The following is a 26,772-nucleotide window of genomic DNA, read 5'->3' on the forward strand; positions in this document are numbered from 1 at the left end:
AAAATACATGACTACTTGCATTTCATCAGGGCTACCAAAGCGAGGGACTTCATCCCTTCAGCAGGGGATCAAAATTGTGATGATTTATCTTTGGAACATATGCAGGGATGTTTCCCGAACAGTTGCCAATAGTACGTTGCTCAGCTTGAGTGCAATTTAAATAAAGTACTATAAAAAAATATAAGCTTTAAGGAATTTTTTTTCAAATTTTAAGAGAATAAAATAATTAATAAAAGTTTTTAAAATATTAGGATTTTATGTTTGCGTAGTGAATTTTTTTCCTTGCTTAAATAATGTATTTATTATTTTTAGTTTGCTCTGAATGCGAAAAAGATTAAAAACAAACCTCAAGTGAATGAAGTTGAAACAGAAGAGACTTTAATCAAGAGTTATGCCAATAAGATACAAAAATTAACCAAACAGTTAGAAGTGAGTAAAATATTAACTAATATAATTAACCAGGGATGATTGTGCTCCAGAAAAAATACGATTTTCTGGGATTTTCACTTACACGCCATCCGGAAGTTTCCAGAAATTCAAAGTCCAGAAGTTTCAAGAAGTTATCAATCACATTCGTGTATAAAAATTCTTGTATATTTTATTTTAAAATATTAGAACTGGAATTTATACTGGAACTTGGTATCTCTTACATTTGTAAATATTTTTTCTATAATAAATATGATAATAAATAATAAATATGATTATGAAATAATAAATATGATTAGAACTGACATGAAATAATAAATAAGATAAGAAATAATTATTTTTTAAAATTTTGCTGCATATAATTTTATCAGAATTTTATGTTTTAAAAATAATCGATAATTTAAATTTATAAAGATTGTAATTATTTTTTGAAATGCATCATTAATGATTTTACTCAAGAAATTTTCGGGATTTTTGAGTTAGTCTCACAATCACCCCTGATTAACTGAATAACAACTTTTATTATTTGTTACTATTTATTTGTGTTACAGGCAACTAAAGAAGAAAAAGACCAAGAAACCAAAATGCGAAGAGATATGCAAGAACAAATTGAAGCTTTGAGAAAGAAATTTGTTCAATTTGTACCTCAAGATGAGGTAAGTAAAACAAAAAATAAATATTAAGAAGAAATTTTAGTATTCTTGTGACTTCCAACTGTAAGATGTAGTTAAAATATTGTTTCTTATAAAAGTTATAATGCTTTATTTTATTTAACTTTTAGAAGACTACAAGAAAAAGGAGAGAAACTTGGGGCGGAAATATGAAAAATAGTCTCCTACAACCAAGTCGGCCCTTGAAGCTGGCTGTGGTAGAGGAAGGAAATGAAATGACAATAGATAATTCTGGTAACTTTTAATGTTGATAAAATTAAATTCGTTTCATTTTGTAAATTAAATTTGTTTTATTTTGTAATTAATTTTTCCTTTTAGGGAGAATTTGATTTATGTATAGGTTACCATCAATGCTTGGTGTTAAAGTTATAATGTATTCCAACTTTATTAAAGTTGTTGTGAAAATAATTTGCTAAAAGTATAGTTGGTATTAAAGTTGTTATATGCTTCTTTAGGCAGCAATCTATACAATAAACAAATGTAGTTTTTTCGTAATTGTTAGGGTATTTAACTATTTTCTGATTTTTATGATCTTTCAGAATAACCTATTTTCTATAGATACAAATACTGTATTTTTAGATTTCAGTAATCAAAAGATTTAGATTTTTGATCCAAAATCTTTTTGTTTTAGTTCATAATGATAGTTCAGTACCTTAACCACTAAACCATTGTGGCTCGTTTTATATTTTAACGCTTGTCTTTTTAATGGCGTGTTTATGGATAAAATATCATTGAATTATATCTTTTTCTCATAACGTATTTGAAACGGTATTCTTTCATGCTTTAACACAATATCTTTTTTCTTTATGGATGCATCTCTAATAACAACTGTGCCACTCTCTCTATTAACAATAGCCACTTTTCAGTCCTGAAAACTGAAATCAGTTTTTAAAAAAAATCCAATTTTAGGGTAAATTGAATTTTTTTTTCCTTAAAAATGTAATAAATATTTTTTGTTAAAAGTAAAAGTGAAATATTAAACATTATTATTTTTTATAATTATTGCGAAGTGATCAAGTAAGGACGTCTCAATGATTCTTCAGATCGTGAACTTCGTTTAACTTTATATCATGCTTGCTTAAGCAAAATGTGTACTATGGTTGTATCTAAATTAGCTTCAGTTTTCATTTTGAAATGCTTTCCAGAGTTAAAATAAGATTATTATTTATTTATTTTTATTTGTTTATTTATTTATTTATTTTATTTATAATTTTAGATGAGACAATAAGTAATGGTGAAATGAAAAATAAGATATATAAATAGCTTCATGATAAAATTGGTAGTTTATTATTTAATGATTAGTGTTAAAAAATGCATAAACTTAGGTGTTATTTTTTTCCCATCTGCTGTTAAATATAAATTAATAAAATAAACTAAAAAATATCAAAGAATTAATAATTAAATCACTGATTTAATATATGAACCATTATTTGCTAGGGTACATTTTGAAGGCCTTGGGCTATAAATTTGTGAAAATTCTGGTAAACAGCACTAGACCTTGTTAATTAGTTTTAAAAAAATAAATTCAGTCACGAAATTTTTTTAGAGTGGCACCTATGAAATAGGTTTGTAAGAAATATTTCTTCCAAAAACACTGGAGGAAAACACCAGAAGTAGCTGGAAGAGAAAGGAGAAACTGGGCAAAATGGAAGAAACTATATAAAGGAGCAACATAAATGTTTAACATTAAATATGAAATAAATAGTTCAAATTTAAAATGAAATTCAATTTTTTTGCATTTTAAACCTAATTCCCATACAGTATGAAGTCCTATGTCAGGAAGTTTGTTTGCTGGTAACCTTATCTTAACACATTTTTACTATCAAAATAAACATATCTTTTTACTTTTTTCAAAAAAAATGTATATATATTTGTGAAGCTGTGGTTCAGTTGACATAGTTCAATGTTGAATTTAAATACATCAACATTGAATCTTGTCATTTCTCAACTCCTTTATACTCCAAATGCAATGCAGCACAAATGCTAACAATGCAATACTCATCACTAGGGTTCACGCCAGCCAGTATAGCAACATGGTGACAAATGTTGCTAAAATCATTCGCATGGGGGAAAAATTGTTGCCTTGTTTGGAATTAGCAGAATAGTATAGAAAAATAGTTTTTTGTATCTAATTCCTTTTAATTAAAAAAAAATTATTGTGCTAATTTGCTATGCTAGGTATAGAATTCCAATGCATGGTATTTAAATGGGACTACCAATATAGTCTGGTACACAAATTCTTTAATTTTAACATTTGAATTCTAAGTTAATATGTTGTGCTGTGCTTTTCATTCATGTACTGACATTGTGATTGTTCATCAATAAAATAGTATTTTTTGCTCTTTTAGAATTGACTATTTAAAAGTTTATAATTATTGATTTTTAACTTGTTATTTCATTAGCTCTTACTTACTGTTTCCCTCATTTATTTATGTATTTGATGTCAGCATTTTAATCTCTATATTGAATCAATTTACTAATATTAACTTAGCTCTTTTGCACTTAATTTTAATGAATACTAATATCGCTTGTATGAAGCCCTGGTTGAGTTTCAAGTACCACCAAAACTAATTAGACTTGTAGAAGCAAGCATGTCAAACACCGTATGCAGAGTCAAACTTTTGGGATCTTTATCTGAAGAAATTAAAGTAAATAATGGAGTCAGACAGGGAGACTCCTTATCTTGTCTTCTTTTTAATGTTGCTCTAGAGAAAGTTATAAGAGATGCTAAAATCAATATCAGGGGCAACATATTTTCAAAATCTATTCAATTATCGGCGTATGCGGATGATTTAGACATCATTGCAAGAACTGTTCCTGCATTAAAAGAAGCTTTCCTTTCTTTGGAGCTTGCTGCTAGGGATATGGGACTAATTATCAATACCGATAAGACCAAATACATGCCTGTACTTGCTAAATTAAATTTTACTGAATCCTATCTGGAGATTGGTTCCCACAGGTTTCAGACTGTTCAGAATTTTACTTACCTTGGTTCAATAGTTACTGCCGACAATAACATAGACAATGAGATTCGGAGTCGTCTAATTTGTTCAAATAAAGCTTTTTATGGTTTAAAACATTTTTTCAAATCCTCTCTTTTATCAAAAAATACAAAACTTTTACTCTATAAAACATTAATTAGGCCAATACTTACCTATGGATCTGAGACCTGGAACCTAACTCAAGCTGGTGAAAATAAAATTGCCATTTTTGAGAGAAAAGTTTTGAGGGCCATCCTTGGTGGGATAAAAGTAAATAATTCCTGGAGAAGACGATATAATACTGAACTGTATAAAATCTACAAGGAGCCAGATATTGTGAAATTCATTAAAATACATCGAATGAACTGGGCAGCTCACATTTTCAGAAGGAATGATGACTCAAATTTTAAAAAAATCCTGTTACACAAACCCCTAACGAACAGGAAAAGAGGTAGACCCAGGCTGAGATGGTTGGATTTAGTTGAGACTGATTTCCTTACTCTAAAGAAGAAAAACTGGCGAACAAGTGTCAAAAGTAGAGAGAAGTGTATTCGAATTCAAAAGAAGGCACTGGCCCACCCTGGGCTGTCTAGCCAGATATGAGGATGAATATTCAGTCATTATGGGATAATAAACCTAATAAGTTCTTGGTAGCAATTAATAATTCTTGATGAGTACCATAACATGAATTATATAATTGAGAAGTTAGATTATTTTTTCTCAGGTGAGTCGCCATATTAAGACTTTGGACCATTAAATGAATACCTAAGTGGTCTTATCAGACCACTAAATTTTCGTTGATAATGAGAGCCCTCTCAGGTTGTAATCCCTTTATTGTACATAAATAGCAAAAGAAGAGGCAAATCGTTAATTCCTTTACTGTGGTTAATGTTTTTTTTTTTTTTCGATTAGAGATAAAGCCATATTTCATATTTTTGTAAAAATAAATTTGGTTGAAAGTAGTAAAAATAAAGTAATCAAAAAGAATTAATATGAAATCAATGATAAAGGGTTAGAACGCTATAAAGCAATTGAGTTATATTAATATTCTGGTAATCATACTTCGTGATATAGCAAATTAATTACAGAATAAAAGAAAACAGATTTGCTGTATAAACTTAATCTATGTAAAATTTATTCATCTTACCTATTTTTAATTTTAGTTATTTTATCATTTTCAGAAATTAATTCATCTTTTAGCGTTTGGAATAGAATAAGCACAGTTTCTTCCAAGTATTCTCTTGATTCAAACTGGGATGAATATTCTAGAAAGGAAGATGTTGGTGTACAAACTGATGTTAGTAATTTTTTTTTTAATTGCTATTTCTTTAGCGCTACTAGTTTTTCACCTTTTTTTTATTTTAAAGATTAAAATAAAAAATTTTAATTTTTGTTAGCTTCTTCAAAATGATAAGCCATCTTCTGGGTTGAATGGTCAAAAGGAGAACATGAAGCTATAGTAAGTATTATTATTTTTTATTTATGCTATAGTTGCCAACTTTGCCAGAAAATTGGGAGATTCCCAAATTTTAGGAATTTCTCGTAGAATTCCTAAACATTCAAATCTTCGAACAATTTTCAAAATGTCAAGCATTTTTTACTTTTTTAGTTAAAATTTTTTTAAATGTTACTCTAAATTACTTCTTTAAATTTGTAAATATTTTCACTTATTTAACTTCAAACATAGATACATTTTAATTCAATTGAAAAATATTTGTAAATATTTTTATGTAATGAGTAAACGTTCATTGAATGAACCTCTAGTCTTTTTAATTCATGATCTAACTTTTATGGCTTTTGCTCCAAAAGCTTACAATTAACAAATTTAAATACTTAATCAGAGTAAGTAAAATTTAAGTTGAGAAAATATGTATGCATCTGTTGCATACATAAAATTTACTATTAGAATTCGATATTATTAGTTTATAAAATTCAGTATGCTGCAATTTGTTATTTTTCTGGTTTAATTTGCAACTAAAAAGAAAAGTTTTTATGTAATGCAAAACTTTCCATTTGTGTTGCATTTTCAAAATTTCTCTTTTCTGCTGTAAATTGTGCCGTTTTGTATGCAAAATCACCTTGCAACTGATTCTCCAACGTTGGCAGCTATGTTATGCCTATTTTAAATAGACGTGCCATTTGTCCCTGAATAATTTTTGTTTTTAATCTTAAATCTTCTTTCAATTTTAATAATTTAAAAGATTGACCACAAGTATGCTAATTATTATTTAGATATGTTGATAGTATTTTAAAAGTTAAATATGCAAATCTATCCAAGAAGAAAAAAAGGTATATTTCTAGCAAGTAACCATAGAGTAACAGATAACATAACCTCCATGTAACAAGTAAGAAAGTACGTTTTTGTCTTTGACTCCGTTGCTTAATAGTTAACGCTAATTAAATTGCATAGTTAAAGTTAATGCTTTAGACAATTAACCCTCTGACTGATTATCCCGCGATTTCCACAAGCAACTGAATTGTAGCAAAATCTGCTCATTCCGCGATTTCCGCGGGCATGTGATTTTCTTCCTTTATTGATGAGCGCATCCCGTTTACTCCCCGTTTCAGCGGTATTAGACGTTTAATTTACGTTTTGACCAACAGATGTCGTTACAGATGTCGTTAGTTGTCCTCTAAATTGCCGTATTTGAAAGCGCGTAGTGTAAAGTGATTTCGTAAGGGCGGAAAGCGCGTAGTGTAAAGCAAATTTTTAAAGCGGCTTCGGTCCAAAAATGGAGCAGTCAGAGGGTTAAGATTGCTTTTTAGTATGTGGAAATATGATGATTTAGACAAAAGTTATTCAGAGTGACATACTTTTTTATGTGTGTGTGTTGACTGACTTTTTGCCAAATTTTTGTTATCTTGAGTTAGTTTGGTAGTTCTTTTATCCTTTTTTTACTTCCCCCGTAATCAAAGTGTGAGCTTAGAATTTTGAATGAGCACTATTTTCACTACTTTTGTCAAAAATACTCCTGCTTGAAATTTCAAAATCCTAAAATATTTAAAGTTATCAGACATTTGAGTAATTCAAAAATTGAATAAAGAAAAATTTTAACAAGAGAACTGCAAGAGAATAAAATTTTAATTATTTTTGTATATTTTAGAAATTTTTCTATAAATGGGAAAGATTCTAAAAAAAAAATTGCTTAAAAAATGGATTTTTTTCTCAATTTATTGCTTATTTTAGTCTGTAAATGATTATTGCTGCTAAGTAATTAAGTATATTATGTTATCCCTTTATACTTTTTCTTTTATATTGAGTTTTGATATTTTTATTTATTTTATTTAGACTTTCTATTTCAAATTTATTAAATAATTTCTTATTACTATCTCAAATGAATTTGTTACCTTTTGCTATTCAAAATTATTACAAACTATGTTTAGTTTTTGTATTTATTGACTATAAAATTTCCTGTATCTAAAATAAAGTATCTGATTGGCTTTAACGCAAGTTTTTTCGAAGATCGGGTAAGTTTCAGTATAAAAAAATTAAACAATTGCGTCAGGCTAACAGCATTACAACAAATGGCAATGCATAAATATTTAAAAAAAAATTCTAGGTCCATAATATGGTTACCTGTATTTCAAAATAAAATCTACTAAATATGTTGTTGAATATTGATTTTTTAAAGAAAAATTCTAAACATTCCTTCATAAAATAATAAATTCATATTTAGCTTTTAGTTTAAAATGTTGCTAACATTGTGCAAAATCTATATCTATTATTTCAAAGAATTCTGTAATAAAATTTTTGTTATGTGTATTAGCATAAAGATTTGTTTAATATTCTTTGTAAATTATTTTTTTAAAAAAATTATTTAAATCATGTAATGGCTAAAAAATATAAAAGCAATTTATTTTATATGAATAAAATAATTAAAAATCACAACCTTCATTCTTAATTTAAAGGGATTTAGAAACCTAATCACTGAAGTTCAAATTTCAGAAACTTGAAATTTGAACTGATTGTTGAAATTGCAAACTTTCACCCAATCAGATTTCTCAAAATATTACACATTAATTCACACAAAATTAATATTTTAAGATTATTGTTTTTTTTTTCATTGTTGACAGCTATGTAAATAAAAATAATTTATTTCAAACTATTTTGTTATCTTTGCTGACAGTTTAAAATTAGATTTTATTCACATTTTCCTTTTATACACAATGATTTATAGTGAAGACAAAATTGCCGAATTAATGAAAGAGCTTACTGATCTGAAGCACTTTACTACATTGGAGAAGCAAATGTATATAGAGAAGCATTCTGAAACTAAAGTAAGTTTATATTTTTAGAGATTAACTTTTATTACTGTGTTTGTGAAGCAGTGTTGATCACTGTTTTGGCTAAAAAATTAAAAAAAAATTATAATTAATTAATTGCTGTCTGATTTCAAGTGATCAAAAAAACATCCAAAAAAAATTTTATGTTCAATGTACAAATTTTTTGAAAAAGAAGGAAAAAATACAATACATTTAGATTTATGTTTTAAAAGTTGTAGATGTTTGGATTTTTTATTGCCAGAATATATGAAGAGTTGTTATCTGAGTTATGACATCAATAGTTGAAATACTTAAAGGATAAGAAGAAGCCCATACCTTATAAGACTAATAGTAACCGACCTACCCCTGAAGGAGTTTGCGGATAAGGGTTTCACCCGCTGTCATGTGAACTAAACACAACAAAACTACAGAAAAGTGAAATCAAAACTAAAAAGATTGATACACGTATGAAAAATCCCAAAATCGAAAAGATGATAAAAATAAACCAGAATAAAATTAACCAACAGTAAAAGTGTCGAAAATACAGGTAAAAACATATAAAAGTAAGGTCAGGTAAAACACCAAATGGTAAAAATATGATAAATCACATTAAATACGAATAAGACTAAAATAAGAATAGAATAATTAAAATAGTCGAATGAAAGTTCAAGCGTCCCCCATTCAGGGCTAAGTGCCTCTAAGATTAAAAATGTTCTAAGGTAAACCAAAGTTTCTCTAAAAAAGATAAACACTCAAAGATGACACCAGGTAAGACAGAGGGTGCTGAAGTTCACCAAGATCAAAATTTCATTTTGAATGTCCTTTGTATAATGAAGATGTCAGTTCAAGGAGAGAACAAAGTCAAGGAAACAGTAAGTGTCGAATTAAAGTACTGAAAGCAAATATTAAAACCAGTAAACCAAAAGTTCAAAAAATAAAACCAGATAAAATTAGTCAGGTGTACTCTCAGGGGCAAGCAGATCATCCAGGGTATATTTAAGAATTTCAATGATTTTCCCCCTGCAGTCAATATCAGCATAAAGTTGATGCTGAGTATATTGGTCCCATTTTCTGCCACGAATCGTCGGGAATTTTATGAGGTGTGCTTATGAAGATTCTATGAGCCCATACCTTAAAAAAATTATAGTTATCTGTGAATACTTATATTAATTTTATGCTGGGAATAGTATTTTCAACATGAGCTTTTGTTTCACTCAAGTAATGCTTAGCAGTAAATTTTATTTGTAGTGTGTATTACAGTTGAAGCTCGATATAACAACTCCAGTACTCCAAAAAAAAAAAAACATTATAATGTGAGGCTTCTGTATATTATAACTGCCAACATTTAAACATTTTATTTCCACATTTAAAGTGGTTGTAAAATTTCTATATGTATTTTAAATGGTTTTGTACACCACTAAGTGTAAATGGATTAATATTTACATAAGTGCATGATATTTATATGTTGTTATTTTTTGAACTACTAACAAATAAAATTATTTCTGCTTATAATTGTACAACCATTGTGGAAAATTATCCTAGGAAAGATTAAAAGTTGACAGGTATGGTATGTAAAAAAACTTTGCAAATATTTGCTCATAGTCCTTAGACTTATTCTGAGAAAAACATTTCATTTCTGTTCCAAGCATATGTTATGCTGATTAACAAATAGCCATTTTTGCAAAATAATTTACATCTGAAGAATTGCCAAGACTAAGCAAAGATAAAATTAAGAATAGTATGAATATTGTGTGTTTTATCTTCAAAATAAACCAATTATAATACTTCAGAAAAACAATTTTCAAAAAGGAAAACATAATTGAAGTATTTATTGATAATTAACGAAGGGTAATTTAAAGAAGTCTACAAGAAACCTTTATTTCCCCTCAAGGATACAATATACACTTTTTATTCTCCACAGTAAAATAATCATTATTTCACCACCTTTTTGACTATGGATTATGCCTCTGATAAGAAAAAACGCTTCTGTCATTCTTTCTTCATTCAACATATATCATATTCATCAACATATATTATATTTAAACCACAATTGTGGCTTAAATCATTTCCTAGAAGAATTTTTCTAATCCGTTGAATGTTTGTTAGCATGGATTTCTTTGAAATGAAATTTTGGTTGCTATATTAGAATGAATGGTTCTGTTTAGGTATTTAAATAACGTTTGCAGTGGAAGATTCGCAGAAATGGAGGGTCTCAGTAAAGAGCATACACAGTAATATTTATATTCATGAAAATCAGTTACAAATAACGACCAATCCATGCATTCTCAATAAATAGATAAATCGCTTAGTATAATTCAGTTTTCTCACAAGAAAATTCAAATTTCTTTGATTGTTACAGACAAATGGACAATAAGGCAAAACAGGAAATATGCCTGAACAGCTTTATGCAATTGTATTGAAAAAATTATTTTGATCTGTTTTTAGAGAAAAATATGAAGTGAAATTTTCTTTAATGGAATAATAAAAAAATTTGCAATATTTTAGCATTGTGACTACAGACCATTTTCAGGGACCAGCTGAAAGTGACAAAGGAAGTGGGTTAAAGTGCAAAATGTAAAATTGAACCTCAACTGTATTTAGTTTTCTCAATTTATTTTGGAAAAAGACATTCATGCTGTCCAAACTATAACATTAAGTATTTGTAATTCAATACAAAATTGTGTTGTTTTTTTTAAATTGGTAGTCACATTAGAAATTACCAACTTAACTTCATGGCAAATTCCTTACATTTTTATGTAAACCCAAAAGGTGCTTTATATGTCAGTAGAACGTGTTGCTCAAGCACAATGTCATGTGAAAAATAGGCAAAGAGCTTGAGAAGGCTAAATTTGCAAATTTAGTTGTCTAACATACAAGGATGAAAATCTGCGAATCTACGATTTTTCGTTTTTTGTATATTTCTTTGACTATTTAAAGATAAACCCGCAATACTTATAAAACTAACGCAGAGAATAGTTAAAAAAGAGTTCTGGAAGAATTTAATTAAAAACTGTCTCCATTACAAAAAAGATGTAATTAAATTTACTAAAACAAAACAAGGTATTCTCTACCAAATTATTTGAATCTGTTTAAGTGGGAAATAATTCACTTTCATGAAATATACCCTAGCAACAATTTTATCTTGTTGAGTTCAGTATGGGTCATATAAGAACATGCACTGAAGGACCAAGTTTTTTTTTATTATTGACCATTAAATGTCCTATATAGAGTCAATATCTTAAAATAACAGCCCTTTGAATCTTTATTGACCCAAGATTTGTAAATATTGGTCCAATTAGATGCCAATTTAGTTTGTTGCTAAGGTGGTTACTTATGTAGCACTCTTTTTGCCTTTCTCTTTTATAAGGTTTATCATTTGTTTTATTATTCGTTTCTCTATTTTTGTGATGAATAAATTATTTATGGTTGCTTAACTCTTTCTTAATGTATATCTCTACTTGTGAAAAAAATCTAGCTGCTCTATTAAAAACATAATTTTTTTTAAAAATTTATTAGAGACCGAAACCTAAAGATGAAAAAATTCATTCTTCCCTGAAATTATTTTCGAAATAATAAGTATTTTTTCATTGATTTATATGTTAATAATTCCAATAATTGGTTCATGTATATTACCATAGCTTATAATACTTTAATTTATTAGGTCTGGATTTTGCAAAAAGAGTTTGATTGTTTAGTGTTTTATAGCTGAAAAAATAAGGAACTGCTGTTGTAGATTATTGGAATTAAGATATTTTCTGAATTTGAAAATAATATTGCTAAAATATATTTACAAAATTATAAGAGACTTGCACTTGTTATGTGCCGTTTTTATTTAAACGTTTTATGATAAATTATTTTTAATATGCTTTTACTTTGCAGGTTATGGATAAATCCATAAATTGTATGACGTTTTCTCCTTTCCTTGAAAAGTCAAGAAAATTGGATGTTGATTTATCTGTGTGTGATGAAAGCTTTGGGGTCATAAACAGTTTAATAAACCGAAAAAGCCAAGCTGATAGAAATATAATAGATATAAGTCAAGAAATGTTTTTTCAGAGCTTAAACATTGTTATAAAAAAGCTAAGCAACATTTTGAACATTGAAACTTTGTTGCCATCAATTGCAAATCCTTACTTCAAAGTTATCTATCAGCTAGCTAATATAATATTTCAAAAGCATTTTATAGGTTATAAAGACTCAACCGATGAACAAATCAAAGATATGTTCAAGCTTTTAACTAAGATATTTGTCGGATTTAGTGATCAGGAAAATTCCGATGAGCATAATTCAGAACTCTTAATCCATTTTGATGAAATGTCGGAAAAATTATTTAAGGACATTGAGAAGCTGTCAATAAGTTCTGAAACTGATGCTTATGTTGAAACTAAAATTTCAAATATCTCTAATGGGAACGACTTAAGCTCTGAGTCACCGAATACTTATATAATGCCCTCTAGTTGTCAGTGTAAGGATCAAATACCATTGCTAGAAAAATCTATAAATACCCATCTTGAAACTATAAGTCATCTTCAGAGTAATCATGAGTTGTTGAAAAAACAGTTTAATTTGTCTGAAGATAAAATAAAGATACAAGAACAAGTCATAACTAGTTTAGAAAATGAAATAAAATTGAAGCTTAAATGTGGTGCAGAAATGGCAGATAATTTTACCCAAACTTCTTACATGACACAAATGAATGTGTCTTCTATGGAACCAATAGACAGAAAAAATCTTCCAAAACCTTCTGGTGATGACTCAAAAATTAGTGAAATGAACTGTTCAAATTGTCTAAAACCTCAGAATTATTCAGATAATCAAAATCATGAACTGTCTGAGGTCAAAAGTCAATTGTTTGATCTCGGAGAACAAATTCGAAAAATGATGGAAAGCAGTATGCCAAAAGCATACTATAGTGATATAGCTGAAGATGAACCAGTGAAAAATCTCGAAGCAAATTCAGTAGATTCTCTCAAGACAGAAATTGCAGCACTGAAAATAAGGCTTCACAAGATTAAGTTTTACATTCAAGACAAGACAGAGCAATCAGAACATATAGAAAACAAAATATTAGGCAAGATGGCAGAAATTAGCTCTCTGCAGAGGCAATGCTCATCAACTGAATTGGCATTGCAGGAGAAAGAAAAGCTGTTAAATATGCTCAATGGAGATATTTGCGAATTCAGAAAAGAAGTATCAGAAAAAGTGCTTTCAATTCGAGCCATGGGTGTAAAACTGAAGCATCTTGAGCTGGATGGTGTTAGATTAGTTGATGATCTCACTTACTTGAAAAGAATAACTAAAAGTTTTGCTGATACTGTTGTTGACAGTCATGCGGTTTTGAAGGATCTTCACCAACATCAAGCCTTGAGACAGACCAAAATGACGCAGACTGTTGACAACTATCCTGATCTGGCTGCTCTTGAAGAAATTAGGGCACATGAATTTAAAGAGAGGGCACATTTGTGTCAAGAAAACACTTCTTTAAAACTAAAATTAGAAGAATTAAATAGGAAGGTTGAAAGTTTGGAGCTAGGTCTGAAATTAAAAGAAAATAATTTATCGCAGATTCAAAAGTCTTATCAGGAGGAAAAAGAAATGAACCTTTCTCGTCGTAAAGAACTGCAAGAAAGTTTGATGGAGACTATGCAAGAACACATTAAAAACCTTGAAGATAAATATGAAGAGGAAATCAAAAATCAAGAAAAAACTCTCTTTGGTATGATGGATAATAAGCTATCATCCCTCAAGGAAGAGTATAAGACCGAATGGGAGAAAAAACAAGAACATTATGAGAAATTGATCTCAGAGCTTACTGCAAAGTGTGAGAAAATAAAATCTGACTTGCAGGGCAAGTTGTCCGAGGAAATAAATGAGCACGAAGACGCTAAGCTTAAACTCAGAAATGAAATCAAAGACTTTGAAAACCGTGCATTAATCGCTAGTCAAGCTTATTATAAATTGAAGAACAAATTTAAAGAATATGTAAAATCTGTTCAAGACATGAGAATGATGAATGCCAAGCATGTTAAGGAGAAAGAGACACAGACTAATTCTGAAAATACCACTGCAGAAGCTTGCCATGAATGCAAAAATTTAAGACAAGAGCAAAAAGATTTGAAAAATTTATGTAAAATAAAAGGCTCTGAACTGGTCTCCTTAGAAAATAATAATCAAAATATGAGGAGAGAGATTGCAGCTCTTAAGAGAGACCTAGATTCAAAATATGCACTACTTCGTACCTGCAACTGTAGACTTATTCCTCGTCCAAAAGATATGCTTCACGGAGGTATTCATAAGACTAAAGTAAGTTAAATCTTTGTTGATATTAAGTTCCAAATTTTACTTAAGTCACAAATCGTTTGTAACATCTTGATTTTTTTCATTCAGTTAAATCAGGGGTGGACAACCTATTATGAGTGCCACCGTTGAAAGAAAGAAATTATGTGTGCTACTTTCAATTTTTCAAAAGTATTAAAAATTATTTTTGAAAAAGAGAAAATTATATATTTAAAGACTGATTATGGAAGTTTTAGGCAAATAACTTTTTTTCGTGTTGAACTGAATAGTGTAAATTTAAAAACTAATGTCTTTAATGAAACAGATGTACTACCTTAGGTTTTATTATTAGTTAACATTTTAAAATTTTTATTTAAAGATGTTCATTATGAGCAAAATTAAAATGCAGATGAATATGAACTTAGAATATTTAATTCAAAATAATTATTAAACAGTCTGTACCAATTCTTACTTAAGGGGATTTTGGATTTGCAGTTTCTTAAACAAAGAATAGAATAGACAACCATAGGAAAAATAGTGACTAAGCAGGAAAGACAATTCAAACCATTAGTTGTCTTTCTCATTGCATAGTAATGCTGCTTTCTGGCACTTGTGTATTCAGTAGCCTATGACTAGATGGATCATTTGTTAGAATCCCTTTGCCGCCTGACTAACTGTGGGGAATATTTTGTGGTTTTTCTCTCCATGTGATGTAATCATGGCTAGTTCCATCAAAACGTCTTCCATGAAGGCTATTTTCAATGCTTGATCCAGGAGTTTCATTATCTTCTGGGTTGGGTTTCAATTGATTAGGCTATAGAGGTTTTAGCCCATAGATGGATTGACTGCAGGGCCAGTTATAAATTAAAATTTGAATACCTAAAGTTTGTACACAATAAAATCTATTACCTCTGTTATAAAAATTTACTTTTAAATGGAATTTATGTTATCAGTATCTACATCCGTATAGTTTTTCTGCTCTTGTAGATTAACAAGAAGAAAAAAAACTATTTTTTATCATTTTTTTATGATAAAATAATTTCATTATTATTACAGTAGGTAACCGATTATCCGGAACGATCGGGACCATCGCTATTCCGGATAACTGATTTTTCCGGTTTTCTGAATCGCTACAAAAAGCCGTTTTTTTTATTGTTAAACCCAACTAAAAAAAATTTTTTTTTGGGAAATAATCTTAAAAATGAGAAAAAACGATGAAGTAATACACTAATGATTATTTCCAAAATGATGGTAAGGTAAACATCTTTCAAAAAAGAAAGAAAAATCTTATGAGGGAAAAAAAAAATTTTTTTTTAAATGGCGGGAAAATTTATTAAATTTCGTTCCGGTTTTTTGGTTTTCCGGTTTTCAGATTTCCGGATAACGGGTTCTGTACTGTATTTTATTCTCTTTTTTTAAAAAAAACAAAAACAGTGGATTTTATTGTTTACTGAAGGAAAAACATGTCTTTTAGGTTTCTGATTCTGCAGAAGGTGACCTGGATCAAGATCGAATTGGGTATGTCATAAACAATTTCTTTTTGGGTTGGTTTTGTGAGCCTTATTTAAGTTTAACGCGATCCTAATTCTTAATACGGTTCGTTTAATTTTAAAATATGTATCTAAGCATAAAACTCGGTTATGAGCAAACCCTGAATTTGGCAAAAAATTTTTTTTTAATTTTCTTCCTTTCAAAAGGGTTTACCCTGTTCTAAGGTGTAAATGTCGACTTTTTGAATTTCTAAAGTGCAATAAAAGTTAGGAGATTAACTTAAATATGAGAGTAACTCATTTGAACACAGAGATTTTATAGTTAAGCTTTTGGTATGTATTTAAGTACTGTGAATTCAGGAGTCGACCTGTACTCTTTGAAAATGCAGTACCCAGTTATAATATATTTAGAATATTTATACAAATAGTTTAAAATATTGTGAGTAAATAAGAAGGGATTTGATTAGTATTCGGCCCTTTTGCCAATACGAATTCCACTTTAAAAGCAAACAAAAAATTAAGATTTTAGCATTAAATCTTTTGTTTAAAAATTAAGAACGATTTTGTTTTGATTTCTTCTTTTCCTTTTGTTTAATTGTTTATGTTGCTTTCCTTATGTTACTTTAACTTAAGTAGGTTTCCATTAGACTTTAGTCTTCGCTTTTTCTTGCAGATGCATTAATTGGAAGACTGAATTGCTTATCTTTAAAATTTTATTTCAAAAATTAAGATCTATTTTGATTTTTTCTGTTTTGCTTTTTTAAGTAATGTTTGTTTTTTATAGGGGTTTTCATGGTAGCGTTGAATTTCTAAAAGCATTTCTGTTAGACATTTTCTTTTTTAATGTTTTACAGACAGCTTTTCTTCCAAAAAATAGTATTTTAGCAAAGTTTTGTTTTAAGAACTGAGAGAATTTTTTTTTCTCAACTTTATAGATTTAGTTTTTTTTTTTTTATCTTAAATATTTCTACTTAATTTGATGTAATCTTTATTATCTTAAACATTTGTCGTAAAGTTTTTCTCCCTTTACCCCAAATCAATAATAGAGCTAAGTTTTGATTATTTTTAAAAAATGACTAAACTTTTTACAATATAAGAAATATTTATCAATGATTTCTTGTTAAGTAAAGAAAGTTGTTATTGTATATACAAATATTGCTAAAAGGCGGAATGTTCTGTATACTGCCGATTTTTTATTTTGACCGAATATTTGGCCAAAGTACTATTCGTTGCATCCCTATAAATAAACAACATTGATGTCCTTCATTCATCCCACATATAATTATATATATTTATTATGTATATTATATATTAATCATCTATACATTAATCATGAAAAATTTCCTGACTTTATGATGGAGAATAGAAAATTTTCTACACTTCTGTTTGCCCATTCTCTTACAATGGGAAGAATTTAAATTCATGTTGGTGAACCATTTCTAAGGAAAACTTCAATTTACCTTAATTTACCTTCAATTTGGTATTTGATTTGTTATGAATAATCTGAATTAAATTGCTATATAATAAATTGTCAAAACTAGCACATTGTTGGGGGAAGAGTTATCGACAATGCCAACCTTCATCTATCAAAAGGTACCTCGTGATTGGATCAAGTTAGCATGTCCTATACACCAGTGAATTGATGTTTAATAATCGTAGTGGTAGTTATGCCACAATACTCCCCCACCAGAATTTTATCGGGATAGAATTCGATGAACGGATACCACTAGTTGCTGTATTTGTGAAAGACCGAGAGAGCTGGATTAAGGTCACCGGATTTTTGAGTGCTGAATCTGAGAGGTGTATTAACTTCACGGTCGTAGTCGCTCCTGTATTGCCTTTAGCAGTCGAGTGTATGCAGGCTGACATTGTGTATGATTAAGATGAGACTGAGCAGCAACAGCGTGAGGAGGTGGATAATGTCACAGTAAGTAGCAAATTAGCTGTTGAATGTGGACCGTCCAACGAAGTGGGTGTTATTGTCAAGATAGGCACGTGTTCGCATCACGTCCGTAAGTCACCAATGTGGGGGCAAGGAGTTATCGACAGTGCCAACCTTCATCTATCAAAAGGTACCTCGTGATTGGATCAAGTTAGCATGTCTTATATACCAGTGAATTGATGTTTAATAATTGTTGTGGTAGTTACGCCGCAACATTATTAATTTAAAACTAGCACATAAAATATGCTATCAAAATTAGCAGTCTTCATAGAATTAGCATATGCTGTTCAATATATTTTCTTTATATTAAATTTTTCAACATTTAAAATTTTCATAAAATTATCTACATTTTAAATATTACCCTTTCACTTTAGACTATTTAATACTTTATTTTTTATTGATTTAATTACTTAAAATTACACTTCATGATAATTATGCTGTTTAATTTTGTGGCAAATATAAGTAAACTAAAGCATGAGAAATTTGAGAAGAATTACTTCTGATATTTATTTATTTTTAAAAATTATAAAATATTACATTTCTTTAAAATTGATAAATTCTTTAAAATGTCTCACATTATGTACACAAAATATCTGATCAAATTAAAAATGCATAGGAAAACAACAATCCTCTGCATATCTTTTTCACACTAAAATGCTTTGCAATCAATGTTTTAATTTATACTATGTAGTTTAACTTCTTTTAATGAAAGAGCTTTTGGAAGACAGCATTTTTCTGTACATCGAAAAAAAAAATACTGAGTTAATTAATGTATCCTTTAAAGCTACTTTGAGGGGTATAAAATCTGGGTTTAATCGTCTAAATTCTGCTCTGAAATTACTAAAATTTTTAAGGCATAATTTTCTTCTTTATAATTTTTGAAAGTTTCATAAAAAGTACATGGCTCTAGTAGAAATTTGTAACATTTTTGTAATATTCTAGCGCAAATTTAAATCTTGTTTGCTTTAACATTTTCTCTATTTAATTAGGAAGAAGACTGATCTAGATCCTAGAGAAATATTGAAGCTTGACTTTGTTCAAAGTATGCTTTTTAAAGTTCACTGTTAATAATATTTTGTATAAGCTTGTTCTTTAAAGACTCTGTTGCCACGTGAGCCGAGCCCTTTTAACAAATATATGCTATTTTTATAGTTGTTGTGAGAACATACTGGTGCTGGTTAAAGATGAATGAAACTTAACTTAGTTTAGACTGGTGGGTTAAGTTTCATTTATCAGAATGAAACTTAACCCAACAGTCTGAAGAATTTCCGGGTTTCTAAACTTTTGATTTTACTTTATCAATTTTATTCTCTTTATGATATAAAGCTTAACAATTTGCTGCACTGTCAGTGCGCACATATAATAAAAAACCCCCCCAAAAAAATTTATGAAAATAATTTAAATGTTTTCCTTTTATGTAGAATAATTTAACAGGCTTTTTCATTTATTTTTTCATGATTTGAGTTTATAAGTATTTCTAGAATTTTTGTTCTTTACCAACTTTCATGCCTGGGTAAATACCCCAAGGTATACCCAGGATTTAATACCAGGGTGCGTACAGACTCCTTATACTCCTTAGAAACTCCTTGGAAATAAAGAAGTCTCCAAGGAGTACTTGGAACTACTTAGATTTCCAAATTAGTCCTTAGAAACTCCTTAGATTATTGCGTTGCATAGATGAACTTACGAAGTCTGCTGATGAATTTGCTGTCCAAGCTGGGAAACTAAATGATATGCAGTGGTGCAAGTGCTGCGCTGATCCGCTNAAATGCCTTAGATTTTCTTATGTATTCAAATTTAAAAATATAAGATTGGTAGGTTTTTATGTCAATCCTTAACATCTGTACTTTAACAAGATTTATTAAAATATTTGAAATTGGAAAATGTATTTATGTGTTAAAGTGATAACTTAATTTATTTTTCTTGACGAAGTTTGACAAAGTCAAAATTTTTTTCAAAAGGGATGGAAATTAAATTCAAAATATACATTTTTTTAAGTTCCTTATAATAACTGCTTTTTAATTTTTAAAAAAAACTATCTTTTACACAAAGTTTTTAAATTTTTGATAAGTCCTTAAAATTTTGGACTCCTTGGATACTCCTTGGATTTCTTCTTCTGATCTCTGTATGAACACTGAATACCCAAAATTTATGAATGGGCAGATATTTATGAATTTAATTGATTTTGTTTTTATGGTTTGCAAAATTATATTTTAGACACAAATTAGGTACACGAGCAATAGTTAATTTCTTATTAAGGATTTATATTATTGCAATATATTTGTAAATTGTTTTTTAAATCATTGGGTTCTTTTTTAAGTTTGTTAGAAGGGGGGCTAAATACTTAAATTGTTATTCTAAAACAAGCTACTAAACTAAGAAATATTTATCCTTTTGCCGACCTATCAGGGAGATCTTCCTGTTTGGCAATAATTAGTTATAGCTTTTAAAAAATGTGTAATGTTTAGCTTTATACTCAGATGTGGCAAAATGTTAAGAGACCCAAACTTTCTACCACTCTCCTCATTAAACTATTGAGATCATATTTCCACATTGCGATCATATCTCCAATATTAGTCGGAAATTCAATCTGTAAAAAAAAATTATGCTTATTCAGGGAAGGTACACATTTGTGTCTTATTCTCTAACTTAATAGGTAGCATAAATTAATTAGTTAACCATTCAAAGCATTGTGATTTGCTCTTAGTTTGGGAAAATCCATTAATTGAAGAAAAGGTAATTCAAGGTATATCCTAAAATTTAAAAAAAAACAAAAAAATTAGAACAAGAAGATGTAAAACATTTATTAAGTTCTCAATTCCTCTTTGTTATGTTTTTAGAAGCTATTGATGAAGCAAGAGAATCTGAACGAGCAATATTCAACAGCGGTGAAGGACCTGCTAGTCAGGAGATGTGCATCCTTTTAAGAAGAAAATTAAATAAGAAAGATAAAGAAATATCTGAATTGAGAAACATAATATCCCAAAAACAGTTAAGTTAATTTGCGTTGTTTCCCACTGTTAAAATATCTTTAGGTTCATAATGAACTTAATTTAATAACCATTTTTCTTTTAACCTTCAGTAGGGGCAACCCAAACCAATATTCAAATCCAGACGTTTTATATTATTTAATGAAAAAAACTATTGTAGACTAGCCATGACAATTTGAACTGAACTAGAGTTTAGAAGGTTCAGATATCAGAAATTTCTTGGTTTTTTATAACTTATTTTAGCCAATGAAGAAGGGTCGAAGTTAACGATCAAAAATTAGAAATAGTCTTCAATTGCCTTCATTAAGTTTTTCTTGCCTTCTTAAGTTTTCATAGCCTGAATTGCCTTTCCAACATTTACTGTTGCGAAATTCAGCATCCAGGATTGCATAAGTTTCAGACAAGATTCAGATGATAATTAGCTTCATAAGGAAACATAAGAGACTATTCTTTAAATTTAAATAAGGAAAAATGTTTTTTTTTTTTGTGTGTGTGTGTGTGTTTATTTTAGGATGCAAAATTTACGTCTTTCTCTTTCCTTTTTTAATTTCAATAAATGCCAAGTTGTTTAAACTATCCCATCTTCATTTCAAATCACATAACTGTTACCTTGCTGAATTTTGACATAGTTTGCAAAATCTCTATTCTTAAAATAGGATATTACTACAACATGCATTTTGAAATCACTCTGTCATCTGATCACTATTTGATGCAGTGATTTCATCATAAATCTATATTATTTTGCCTTTCGCTTAGTTTTTTAATGCAGCATTATTACCATATGTGAATTTCTGCAAATTAGCTATTGCTTAATATTGATTAGGCTAGTTTTTAAAGGTGTCTGGATTAAATTCAAATTTTTTTTTTTTTTTTAATTACTGATAAAGTAAACATTGACAATGTTAACACAAGGCCATGGAATTTCGTTTTTTGGGGGAGCAAAGTGCGGATTTATTGTAATTTTAAGTTTTAAAAAAAACCTCTCAAAATGCTGCAACAAACTTGAAAAATAAATAATATTGAAAGTTATTAATAACACTGTTAGATCTGACGCAGTCAAACTGGCTTATAATGAGCGAGAAGGAACCATAACCGGAACCATTCTCGTTAAAAATTATAAAATTATGTTTTACTGTACTTCGTAAAATATGGTTATTTTAATTAGTTGAACAATTTATTAAATTATTTATTTATTCCCACTTTGGAAACAGAGAAAACTTGGAATTAACAGGTAATTTAAAAATACCACTTTAAAATTATCAACTTTGGACGTTTGCAAAGTATTAGTGATTAATAAAATTATCACCCACAATTCCAATTCTAACTATTAGATATTAAAACTGATTTAGATAGCCAGTCATATCTTAACAAGCAGTACTATCGTCATTTATTTTTTTTTGTCATCAGTATAAATAATTCTAATCAACCATTTTGTTATTTCCCTACCTATTAAAAAAGTATTTTTAAAATTTAAGTTTTTTAAAACAATAAGACAATTTTAAACAGCTAACTATAGTAAAGAATTTAACAAATAAAGATAACAATTTTTATTTATTGGATATTTAGTATGTACACAAATATTTTGTTTTCTTATTTAATTTTCTAAAAAAAAAAAATTCTAATTTTAAACTTCAACTCCAACTGATATAAATCATTAAAATCTGAGAAATTTTAAAATTGACTCTTGTTTTGCACTGGGAGTATCCATCCTGTTATTATATTTAAAATTGCACCTTTTTTTATCCATTTATTTTTTTCTGTATTCTGAGACACTCAGGCATATTTTAATGCAAACTCTTATCTTATTTAGACTTGGTCAAAATCCACCAGCAAAGTCAAATCGTGAAAATATACCAATGCATCCTTTAGATGTTGAGGTTTTGAATAATTTTACTCCTAAAACTGCAAGCAAACCTGTTGATGATGCCCTATTAAAAGCTCAGCCCAAGAAAATTCGTAAGTACCTCCTTTTCAAAGTCCAGGCTACAGATAAATTTGTTCATTTGCATAACTGCCAATCATTCTACGTCTTGCAGAAGCTTCTGTATTTATGTCCCATTTTCTGTAATGAGCCTGAAATCTTCCGCTTTTTGAAAAAAGAACATATTTTGTACTGTCTTGGATCTTGTGTGAAGATGGCTCACCTCCCTTGGTCTTATAATGATATCTTGAAATTTTAGTATGCTTCCGCCTGATCGATATTGCATGCCATTCAATATTGCAAAATATACAATGATAAGCATTGAATACTATAAAAAAAATACTTTTCCTCTATTTTGGATTTATTTTAACTGATTGTGCTCTAACACTGTATTCTACATAAAAAACGCTATATTTCACTAATTAAATTATTGCTTTGAATAAGGAATAAAAATTGAAAATACATAAAATCTTCTATAGTTTATGTAAATTCTTCTACAATTTTGTAGTGAATCTTTCATATTTCAAAAATTATGAATTGGCAGTTATGCATTTTTCATCCTTACTAAAAAAAATTTATTCTAAATATTTTATATATTTTAGTTCTTGAAAAGAATAAACCTGAAAAAGTGGAAGCTCCTAGAAATAAATGGTTCATGACGAAAGAAGGTACTCTATTGCATTTCTTCCTAACATTTTTATAATTCTGTTTTCTCTCTCTTTCTTTACTCTTCCCCCCCCCCNTTTTTTTTTTTTTTTTTTTTTTTTTTTTTTTTTTTTTTTTTTTTTTTTTTTTTTTTTTTTTTTTTTTGTCATTTCCCATTTTTAAAAAAATCAATATGAAGTCAGCATTTGCACAAGGATTGAACCAGGGTTGCAGGAATACAAATTGGCTTTAGGAGAGTGAAATGAACCTGTTTTTAACTCAATTGATAGTTAATTATCCTGTGGTGCATTATGAAAATTTCAGAGAGTTTCTATAATATTCTTGAATTATATTTTCTAATAAAATTATTGTAAATTATCTCTTTCTGCTTTAATTTTGAAACTTGGACTTAATAAAAATATTTTAAAGGACTAGGTAATATAGAAAATTATGTTAGTACAATACAGTCTTTCCCTGATCAGAAGCCCTGAATCAAACACATAAGAGTAGCATGCTGATTTGGTTTTTTGCTACAATAACAGAAAGTGGGATGAAAACTATTAGAAAAATACATTGTTATCCTATGCTATTTAAATAAATGTAGTGTGAAGGAAATCATAAAATTTTTCAAGATTTTTCTTGATTTTATGTTTTGAGAAAGAATAAGAAAAGTTGATAAGTTTAATGAAAACAAAGATAAAACAGAAGGGCTGGTGAAAGGGGTTGACTGCCAATAGTTCTGAAGATAATTTAGTTATCCAAAGAAAAAAAAATTAAAAACGATTTTTATTTATAAGTCGAAAAAATTGGATTGTAGGATATGCAAATTTTAGTATCATTTTAAAGAATGTAATTTTGTTTGACAAAAAAAAATATATATATGAACAAAGTTGGTCTAATAGTTGTTGATAAATCAAATCTTAAAGATATTAAATTTTTTTTTTAATTGGTTGGATTGATTTCATTCAAAAAATTTTGTTTGTCATTTAAATTTAGAATGCATACTTTAAAATAATCCATACTATACAATTCATAATTATTTAGTTATTTTTATATTAAATAATAATGTCTGTACATGTATAATCTGATGAAAATTTTTATTTTAGAGGAAGAAATGGCAAAAAAATTGGATGAGGATCAGCGTAAATACAGAGAAAGAGATCTCGATAATTGTAAACAGCAATGATCGGTGCTGTTAATTTTTAGTTCTTTCAAGTTCATTTAAAAACATTTATATTGATTTTTTTTTTAAAATTAATTATATTTTTATAAATTGTATATGTGATTGTATTGTTTATTTGCTATTGTCTTGCATATATGTTTACTTGCATGAGTGCCACTCTTCCGTCCTGAGTACTGAAATCAGTCTTGTGAATTCTATACTACAATTAATCTCTTTCCAATTTGTTTTTTGAATTTTTCAAAAAAATTCTTATTCTTAAAAAGTAACAAATATTTTTGGTTAAAAATAATTTTAAAAAGTATTACTTTTTAGTGAAAACATTATTTTTCGTAATTATTGCAATATAATCAAATGGTGTCACGCCACAATTTAAGAATTGGAATGATGAAACTTCAAATAATATATGCGCCATTCTCATGAAAAGATGCCTCTTGCAGTTATTGAGCTATATTTTTCTGGAAATTCTGTCAAGCAAACAACCTTAAACTGTATTAATTAATTTAAAAAAAATGAGTTCAGTCTTGAATATTTTTTGGGGTGGCACCCATGTTAAATGTTTTTATGCGTTTTAGATGTATTTTATTATAGTGTTAGTGTATTTATTCAAGCTATATTATAAAATACAATACACTGTTCTCTTCTGTCTTGCCTTTAATGCATATTTCATACTTATAGTTTCTAACTTGTACTGCTGTTGGAAAAAATATTTGCGAAGTAATAACAGTTCAAGTACAAAACTTTGTTCTAAAAATTGAGCTACTTCCCCAACACTTATAAGCATAATTGCTTATTAATAGATTTTATATTCATATGTTAGAAAACTTTTCATAGTTTGTAATTTTTTTTAACTTAAACTAATTTTTTACATTATTATTAGAACATAAATGTTGCCATAACTAAGAGAAATTTTCTTCAAGATCCATAAAAGTTGGCAGCTAAGCTAATATTATAGGGGTGCTAACTATTACGATTAATCGGTATTGATTACGATTTCGTAGCAAGATTACATTTCAGTATTAAAAATTAAGGTTTTAATAATTTTCATAATAATTAAAATATTTTTTCCTCCTAAATATTCTAACAATAAATAAAACGAAAACTATTTGATAGAAACAAATAAAAATAAAAAAAGATTAAAGAAATCTCCTTTCCCCTTCTATAACAAACTATTTTGAAAACTTAATCTCTTCGTACAGAAAAGCAAACAACTGAACATCTACTTGAATCTGAAATGGGAGGAAAAAATTTTAGGGTAAAATACAGGATGATGAAAAGACAATAAGGGATAGTTCTAATTTAACCAAAAAACATTGATTCCAATTAATCAATTTTATTTAATAATAAAGTATAGAATTTCAGTGTTGTATCAGTTTTAATTTAGTACCATTATCTGAGTATTGCTTTTTTATTCAACAGTAAATTTATACATAATTTTGTAAATATTATATATTGATGAAGAGTTTAAGTGGTATATATACCTTATTTTAGAGCTAATTTGGAAAGTTGGCACCCTTGCATGGGGCAATAATTTTAATTAAATGTCTTTTTAAACTGATGTCAATTTTTTTTTCCTTCAATGAATAAAGTTCTTAAGAATATACTTTTAAAGTCTATTTTAAAAAAAGTTCTAGCTATTTTAGTTTTCATTTCTTCAAAACGAGAAAATAAATAAACTATATGCAGTCATATTGGAACCATTATACACAGGCAATCTGATTTACAAATATGGTTGAGAGAATGCAGTACGCCAAAAAACGGACCATCCTGAATAACTTCTGATTTAATGATTGGATTTTTACGTTCTAAAACTCAATCTTAATGACTTAAAGGGGTGACCTCAAATATGCAATTAATAAGTGTAGACGATATATTAAGTTATAAAATCAAACACAAAAAAGTCAAGTTCCTAATTTTGGACCCCTTAATGTTAATTTTACTTTTTGCTGTACCTTGAGAACTTAAGCGAATTGAAAATATTTTGCAC

At 28.3% G+C, this 26,772-nt stretch overlaps 1 protein-coding gene across 1 annotated transcript in view; it reads left to right on the forward strand.

Annotated features, from left to right (window-relative positions):
* Positions 1-26,388, forward strand: part of LOC107436849 (centromere-associated protein E) — a 50,222-nt gene extending 23,834 nt beyond the window's left edge. Inside the window, exons 12-24 of the mRNA XM_071177283.1 lie at positions 313-429; positions 978-1,082; positions 1,208-1,331; positions 5,260-5,375; positions 5,476-5,537; positions 8,257-8,356; positions 12,221-14,644; positions 16,092-16,135; positions 19,039-19,091; positions 20,890-21,040; positions 22,850-22,995; positions 23,563-23,628; positions 24,712-26,388. Of these exons, the coding sequence (XP_071033384.1) occupies positions 313-429; positions 978-1,082; positions 1,208-1,331; positions 5,260-5,375; positions 5,476-5,537; positions 8,257-8,356; positions 12,221-14,644; positions 16,092-16,135; positions 19,039-19,091; positions 20,890-21,040; positions 22,850-22,995; positions 23,563-23,628; positions 24,712-24,791 (3,588 nt within the window). The 3' untranslated portion in view covers positions 24,792-26,388. The remainder of the gene's footprint in view (positions 1-312; positions 430-977; positions 1,083-1,207; positions 1,332-5,259; positions 5,376-5,475; positions 5,538-8,256; positions 8,357-12,220; positions 14,645-16,091; positions 16,136-19,038; positions 19,092-20,889; positions 21,041-22,849; positions 22,996-23,562; positions 23,629-24,711) is intronic.
* Positions 26,389-26,772: the final 384 nt, after the last annotated feature.

This window comes from Parasteatoda tepidariorum, chromosome 2 (genome assembly GCF_043381705.1).
Source record: "Parasteatoda tepidariorum isolate YZ-2023 chromosome 2, CAS_Ptep_4.0, whole genome shotgun sequence".
Lineage (NCBI taxonomy): Eukaryota > Metazoa > Arthropoda > Arachnida > Araneae > Theridiidae > Parasteatoda > Parasteatoda tepidariorum.